The 8,555-nt window shown below is 49.0% G+C and overlaps 1 protein-coding gene across 1 annotated transcript; it reads right to left on the bottom strand.

Annotated features, from left to right (window-relative positions):
• Nucleotides 1-50: 50 nt before the first annotated feature.
• Nucleotides 51-8,151, bottom strand: LOC308572571 (uncharacterized protein). Its single transcript, XM_081168738.1, has 2 exons — nucleotides 7,928-8,151; nucleotides 51-3,440 (listed from the first exon to the last, which is right to left on the bottom strand). Exon 2 carries the CDS (start codon nucleotides 3,438-3,440, stop codon nucleotides 1,734-1,736), a length of 1,707 nt encoding a protein of 568 aa, XP_081024864.1. The 5' UTR covers nucleotides 7,928-8,151; the 3' UTR covers nucleotides 51-1,733.
• Nucleotides 8,152-8,555: the final 404 nt, after the last annotated feature.

The raw sequence follows: 8,555 nt of genomic DNA on the forward strand, positions 1-8,555 counted from the left end.
GAACGATGTCGAAACCCACTATTTCAATCAGTTCCGAGTGACAATGTAGCTGACACACAGTACACCCATCTTTTTATATTGTATAATACTAAAATTCAGGTTACAGTGGTACCTCGGGTTACAGATGCTTCAGGTTACAGTCGCTTCAGGTTACAGACTCCGCTAACCCGGAAGTACATTGAAAACAATTAAACAATAGCATCCATATCCTGATGATTTGAACCTTTCAAATCTTGTCAATGAAGGTGCAAAAGTGATTTAACAAAAGTTCTTCATCTCAAAGAAAACAAAGGCGGCGTTCAGAACGCTGGAATTAATTGCTCTAATCTCTGCTCGTGGTGTTTATCTTGCATGCAATTAGTTTGCAGGACTCCTGGGCTCTCCTTAATAGAAACTGGTTGTTCATCTGTATGGGTACACAGGAGAAGGCCTGGTCCTGCATTAGGGGCCTAAATCAACCCTGGGGTTGATTTGCCTGCCATTATTACAGGCTGGGGTGGGGCACAGTTTCAGGGTGGCGGTTGTATGTACTTCTTACCTCTTGATTGTGCTTTCAATGAAGTTGTAACCCCTCCCTTTTGCTCAAAGTTGGTTAAAGGCTAATTAAACTAATGAGCGTGCTGTGGTTTAAAAAGAAATGAAATTATCCTTCCTTCCCTGTGTATGAATTCATTCTGCTCCTTCATCTGAACTTCATCCAAATTACATTCCTTTGATTCCAGATCTTAAGAGATTTCTTGAAGTCATTATAGGTAACTTGCTGCAGGGAAATGGCTCAGGAAGCATCTTGTTTTATTCTCTCCTCCCCGCCCCTTTAATTTTATACCACTCTCATCTACCACAAAAATCTCTCTTCACTAATTGGTACTCCCCGTTCGTTGAACCAGCATGAGCTGTCACAAATAAGCACTGCACTGAAATGGTACATTTTAAAACAAAAAAGGAAAGAAAGTAAAATAAATACATCACTAGCATTCTTTACCACCAACAATAGCACAAGAAAATCAAGCAATGTCTAAACTTGGCAAAGATTTTTCCAACAATAGAGAGGTGCCAGAACTGCGCTCCAGTGTGCTCCGGCTGATAAAACCCCCACTGACCTGGAGAATCTATTGTTTTCTGTATGTAAGAGATTTTATTTTGAACGGAAGAACCTTCAGTCACGTGAGACCCCGCCATCTACAGTCTAAACTTCAGACTGCTGCATGGGCTGCTCCCCAGACACACCTTGACAATCTCAGAGAAAACAAGGCCTGGAATAGGAAAACGGAGACTTTTAAGTTAATGTAGAAGTGACAAAATTCCACACTTTGCAGTTTCAGGGTGGCACGTTGGAATTCACCAGACTGAGGCCGTACTCACACCTTCCTTTTAAAGGATTGTGATACCACTAAACAGTCATGGCTTCCCCCAAAAGAATTATGGGAGCTGTAGTTTGTTAAGGATGCTGAGAGATGGTAGGAGACCCTCCGTATTCCCCACTCATAGCTGCAATTTACAGAGCAGATTAACAAGCAACCCCTCTTCACTGGGAACTCTGGGAATCATAGCTTTGGGGTGGGAATACAAGTCTCCCAACAACCCTTAGCACCTTCGATAAACTACAGTTCCCAGAATCCTCCTGTGGATTTTTCCTGAGAGGGGACTTCTTCTTGTATGGAGGAACGCTCAGTTCTGATGTGAGCCTGTGATCCGAGGCTTGAGGTGGTTGTCTGGGCCTCTCGCCACCCTTCTCACACCCCCACTTCACGCCCTCTGTTGTCGTCATCCTTCTCCTCCGACTCCTCAGAGCACATTTCTTCATGGCTTTCCTCTTCCTTCTCCCCGCACATTCTCTGGCAGCTCTCGTTCCAGCACATCCGCAGGTGGAAGTAGCCGGCGCAGGTGATGATGAAAAGGATGGAGGTGAAAACCAGCCCCCACAGCGCCACCCGCTTCTCAGCCCTGCCATTTATGGTGCACTCAATTCTCTGCTGGCACCTGGTAGCCGACGGGGTGCATACCCAATACGCACCCCAGAGCCTGGGCATCTGGAAGATGAAAATGACACAGAGGAACGAGATCTCCAAGGCAAGGATAAGTCCCACCCAGATATCAAAGAGGGGGACACCACAAATGTTAGTGATCCTGGGCCTCTTCTTCCGCCTAGAAGAAGATTCTCTGTGTCGGTCGTGGTGGTGGGCAGCTTCACATGGCGGGGTCGCGTGACATGGCTCAGCCTCGGTGCATGTGCAGGCCGTGTCTCCATGGTGACACAGCATCGGCCCGGCAGCCATGCCTGGTCCAGACATGACCTGTGCCTGGCCAACGGGTTTGCAGTGGGAGTCTCCAGCCATCCATGGCTGGTTGCACACATTGCCTCCAAAGTTCCCATCACTCCTGCCTGTGGTGTCAAAGGTTACGTGGCGCTGGCCATGCACCTTACACCCCTGAGCCGGCCTGCGTTTGATGGCCATGTTTGCTTTGTCATCTACCCAGGGATGGGCAGGGACATAGCCCATGCTGCCTTCGGTGTCTGACTTGCATTTAGTGGCCGTGCTGTATTTGCCATCATCACAGATACCTTGGCCGATGTATCTTTTAGGTGTGCCCATAGCATACCCATCATTAGCCAAACCACCCTGTCCTTGAGGGTCAGCGTATCTCCAATGGAGGGGCTCTCTGTGCTCGTCACCTGACCAAGACTGAGGGGGCATTTTGCCTTTGTAAGGTGAGCCGCTAAGGGAGGCCGAGGTGCTCTTGGTGGCCACGTGGCACTGCTCCTTTTCGCCACAATAGGATGCCGCAGTGGTTTGCCTCACGTGACCTTGATGTGCGGCCATCTTGGTTTGCCTAGTGTCCGTTGGACCATAGCTCACACTGGGGCCATACCCTTCAGCCATGGGAGCCGCATGCCCCCCGTGCCAATCATCCCAGTGGGTATAGTAAGGATGGTGGGCAGGGTGGCGATGGTGGGCATGGTCGTGGCCATAGTGCCTAGGGAGACCACGGCGCCCAACGTTGTAGATGGTGGATATGTCGGGGACGCCACTGTGGGATGCTGTGGCAACAATGGCCAAGCCTTCCCCTTTATCCCTATCCTCTTTCTCTCTCCTCCTCTTCCTCTTCTTCTCCTTGGGGGTGGTGAGCCGCAGGAGCCCTACGAGAAGGATCAACGCGATGAATACCAGCCCCCATGTTGCTGCGATGGAGACAGGAAAATGTTGGTTGTAGCACAGGGCTGTGCAGAAGTCTCGCGACAGGTCGCCTTCGCCCTCGGTGACACTGCAGCTGGTGTCGTCTTTGATCTTGTCCCAGGGGCCGTTGGCGAAGAAGATGGCCATGATGCGGAGGCCCAGCAGGAAGTACCATGGGTTCAAGCCCTCGCAGTCGAGTGCACCGGAGAGGGAGGATAGCAATGGTCGAAAGAGATGGATAAGACCTGAGAGGATGATGGACATCTGTGGAGAGACAGGGGTAGGGGTGGGAAAGGGGAGGTTAGGCCTCAGGCAGGAACCTGCATTGGAATTCTACCCAGGGCCAGCACCGGGATTTGGTACCACTGGGCAATAACTGAGGTACACTCCACAACAGAGGCCCCACTGTCGACCCACAGAGCCTTTAGCCCCCTCCTTGCCCTCACTTCTTGTTCACCTGCCCTATGCAAGCAACCACACAAGCGAAGAGAGGAAGTGGCTGTCTATATCTGCCTTGCCTTCTCCTTCTGGGTGTTAGCCACGTTGGGCTCATGGCAAAAAAATGGGGAGCAGGCACTGTGACACAGAGAAGATGGACTTGCTCGGGGAGGGGTGCCCACAGAAGGCCTCCTGCCCCCCCAAATCTAGTCAATGTGCTTGCATTATTTGGGGTGAACCAAACTGGGCTGTGGGGTGAAGGGGAAAAGCACAGAACTCTCTTCCTCAGCTTCCAGGGTGGACATAGGAAGAGCCCCAGCAGATCAGGCCAAAGGCCCATCTAGTCCTGCAGCTGTCAGACATCAGGGAATCAGCTCCCCCCCCCCCCCATGGCCGTAAATGAGCAGATCAAGCAAAAGGAGTTCTTACCAGTTAGTTTCTTTAATAAACACAGCGAAGAACGAAAGAAAGCGTCTACCCAGAATGGAGGTACTCCCAATTAAGGGTCACTCCCTCCTCCATCCCTATTAATCTACTTCACTCCTACGTCTTGAATTATGGGCTTGTAGCCTCTGGGCTTTCTGTTCTGACATTTTCTGAGCTCTCCGCGACTTTGGAGATGGGGTGTTGGTGGATACTATCCAAAGTCTGTGAATCTGTTAACTCTCTCTCTCCCAGTGCTTTTTCTCCTAGCTGTTCCCCATCCAGTATTTCCCAGCTTCTGCTTTCTGAACTATGCCCCTCTGCAAACCACTGTTCTAAATCTATACTGTCCTCCTGCTCCTGGGAAGATTCAGGAGCAGAGCAGGGGGAGGAGGTGGCTCCCACCATTCCTCCTCATTGCAGCCCTCCTCAGCACGGTCCCTGACAGGTGCCTGCTCTCACAGTGGCCACGCAGGACCTGAATGCAACAGCACTTTCCTAATATCATATTCTCCAACATTCCTCAGATGAAAATGGACATTCCACATGCCCTACCAACTGACCCTGAACAACACCCCCTCTTTTTTTTGTCCCATGCCCCGAAGAGCATTTCGTTTTAGAAGTGACACCACCAAGACACAGCACACACGCCCTCCATCGCCCTGAGAAAACTGCTTAATCCTGGTTTTATTTTAGTTTATTCTTTGGTAGATTTACAAAAAAGAAAAAACACACACCGATAAATAAATTTTAAAAAGGGGTGAGATTAGATGTGGATGCACAAAGCATTTTTTATATTAAAAACTGCTCGCACTCCGCTCCATTCCCCCCTGGCTGTCACGTGGCAGCCTCTCCTCCTCCTCCTCCTCTTCCCCTGCTCTTCGAGCTGCCAAAGGAAGGCCAGCAAGCAGTGGCCATGAACAGGCAACGGGATGCTCCCTCGCACTACCACAGCGCCGGCTCCTCCTCCTCCCTGAGCTCGGCACTGATGGTGCAAATAAGGACATTGGAGTATCAAATCAGAAACCGGGATGGCTTTTGTAATTCCGGGACTGTCCCTGGAAAATCAGGACAGTTTGTTTGCAATTTGTGATTCCCAGGAACTAGTGCTCAGAGGCTTATTGCTGGCTTGTCGTCATTGACAGCCTTATCCTACATGCAACCCAATTTGCGCGTGCGGAGGTTAGATGACTTGCACCAAGCAGGAGTTATGCCACACTTTCCAAAGCATTTCCCCAAAGCTTTCCTGGTTGGAAGAAGTCCAAACCTTTGGGAAAGTGGTTTCTTTGTGCAAGACCTCCTCACCAACTGCAACTGGGCAACCTGAACTGGCAGGTATGTGATCGGATCCCAACCGAAAACTGTGGTGGTCTGGAAGTGCCCTGTTTAAGCCTTACCTGCCAGGTTCGCTGACGCCTGGCTTTCTGTCTCCAGCCTTCTGCTCCTTTCCAGAGTGAAACCTCAGTAAACAACCCAGGCTTGGGGAAACCTTTTCTGGAGCATACCAGCCCCGTAATCCTGCAGTGATTTAAGCTTGATAACCTCTGGTCCAGCCAGCATTGGACTTCCCTTCATCCTCTCTTCCGCAACTTCCATTTCCTATTGACTTTCACCGTCATCCTCTTTTGTCCACTCCTTTCTTCATGCCTGTTCCATCATCAGTTTCTTTCCTTTTGTCTCCTTCTCCCTCTTTCTCTGATTTGCCCACAGCTAAGGCCAACCTTTCACGAGGTCTTGAGGCCTTGTTCAGGCATTAGTCCCTGCCTTCCTCTGCTCCACTTGAAGCGGGTCACTTGGCCCAGATTGCAGGGCTAGGCCTCTTTACTTCCTTCAACATTAGCATGACAGCTGCTAGCAGAATATTCCTTTGTCAGGCAGATTGCTGGTTTGTAGTCCAGGATGGTTGCTTTATGTTTCATTCATGGGAACTAATAGTTAGGAGATGATCTCTTGACTGTTGGGAATACCTCCCTGAGCACCTCCAGACTCTTGAAATTGCTGGGTGGGTTTCAGTCACACACTTGCAAACTCAGGTTGTGCAGTTTTTGTCGATTCCAAGGCCTTGCTCAGCAAACCCGCTTCCCCCCAAAGCTCAGAGTTTTTGTGATAAGCAAAACTATTGGGAAATGCACTGGGAAATGTAGGGTGACACTTCCTTTGAAGGAATGTCATCTAACCACTCCACAAGCAAATCAGAATGAATATTCATTAAATAGCTTCTGGCTGCATATACCCTATACATTTAAATAACATGACACCACTCCCCACCTACCAAATAATCCCGGGAGCTGTAGTTTGTGATGGGAGCTAGGATTTGTAGATCTCTGACGGTACAGACTACAATTCCCAGAATTCCTTTGGGGTGCGTGCTTTAAAGATATGGTGTACATGCAGTTGTTGCCTAATCTCCCTGCAAACAAATCAGGATACGTGCTCAGTGAGCAGCTCACCCGGCAGTGCCCTTTGTTTCTGAATGAAAGACGGGAACACAGAGAGGGAGTTGTGTTGTGTTGAGTTGACTGAAGCTTGGGGTATTGGATCTCTCTCTCTCTCGAGATCTGATATAGAATCATAGAATCATAGAATCGTAGAGTTGGAAGAGACCACAAGGGCCATCGAGTCCAACCCCCGGCCAAGCAGGAAACACCATCAGAGCACTCCTGACATATGGTTGTCAAGCCTCTGCTTAAAGACCTCCAAAGAAGGAGACTCCACCACACTCCTTGGCCTCAAATTCCACTGTCGAACAGCTCTTACTGTCAGGAAGTTCTTCCTAATGTTTAGGTGGAATCTTCTTTCTTGTAGATTAAAGGTACTGGATCTGATGCCATATAGGTGTGTGTGCTTTCTATACATATTTCTATGTAAATACAAATGCAACTGTTACAAAGCAGACCTAAGGCTCCATGTGAAAGCAGCATCTAGACACCTATGGTTCCCCCGGCAAGGACTGTAGGTTCTTAAAGGTGTCCAGAGTTGTTAGGTGACCCCCTACTCCCCCCTCAGAGGTACAATCCTCAGAATGGTTTAACAGTCAATCCCTCTTCACAAGGAGCTCTGGGAATACAGTTCTCCTAACAATTCTCAGCACCCTTAACAAAGTACACTTCTCAGTATTCTTTGGGAAAAGCCATGACAGTTTAAAGTGGTATGATATTGCTTTAAACGTCTAGTGCGGGTGCCAATGCTTCTGTGGCCCCCTCCTATCAGCAGGAAGCAAGACCTGGTAGAACTGTCACTGGAAGTTTCCTTCTCTCTTACGTTTCTTTGGTGGGACATTTTCACAGCCCCCATATTCCTTCCTTCTGACTTGCCTCTCCTCACATGTTTTCACTCATCTAATCCCAACAGTGGAATCTTTCAGCCACTAACATATTGCTATGGGTTTCTAGGTGCCAGGCTCCCCTAATTCCCTGGGTCCAGTAGGTGTTAGAATTTAGTCAAGGCTTGGGGAGCTAAACTGGATGCCAGACTACTAAACCTTGGACCCAGGTACTTTACACTAATGTGGTGTCTTGTCTGGCGGTACATATGTTTGCTTATTTTTGTGAGATTTTTCTTTTAGTATTATTGGGGTTTTTTAAATGCTTTGATTTCTAATCCGCCTTCATTTTAAACAATCAGTTAATAAATGCGGTGGAATTCTCCTAAACTGTGAACTGCTGCCTTCAAGGCTCTCTCAACCTCCGCTGCCTTCCTACCACACGACGTATTGTCCCGAGGTTCTGAGTTTTCTTGTGCGAAGTGACTTAACCTGCCATGGAGTTGCCCCCTTCGCAAGTTACTTCTTTCGCTTTATTTCTCAGAAAACAAAACCATTGGGCCACATTAGCTTCTTGTCCCTGTTAGCCAATAAATGTACGTGCCCCTGTTCACTCTCCTCTCCGTACCTGATAACTTGGCTACGTGGGTTTCCCCTTCTTCTTTCATCCGTCCTGCTTTGGAGTCCAGACCCTCTGGCCAAACCACAGCTGATCCTGAATCCTGCAGTGTATATCCTAGTTTGGAGGCAGCCAAACAACCCGCCAGTCAGACCGAGAGCACAGGTGAAGACACCGACAATGTGTGGCAGGGCCCGACAATATATTGAGTCACTCCCTGCTCACTTGGATTCCTGCCCTGGCAGGCAGCCTCACTTCTGCTGCCAAGAAATTCCACAACCGCCCACAGGGCATCTTGGGCTGCTGTGGCAAAACAAAGGCTCCTCCTGATCGTTAGTGTGATTAAGGCTTCTGCACAGAGGAGACCGCAACCGAGGATATTTTGCAAAGGTTCCTGTTGCATACACAGAGAAAACCCCGAGACTCTGCCCCTAAAACCGCAAATGTGGGAAAAGCTGACAGCTCCCGATTTTCCTAAAGATACTGGGAAAGAACCATCCGTATCCCATATTATCCAATTTCCTCTGACTCCCGCACAAACCCGCCTCTTTTGCAAACTTAGAATGACAATGACAATGAGAGCCTTTTGCAGCCTGTAGCAAAGCACCAAACAGCTTCCTCATGCTAGGACCAATGC

This window comes from Podarcis bocagei, assembly GCF_964188305.1.
Source record: "Podarcis bocagei genome assembly, chromosome: 13".
Lineage (NCBI taxonomy): Eukaryota > Metazoa > Chordata > Lepidosauria > Squamata > Lacertidae > Podarcis > Podarcis bocagei.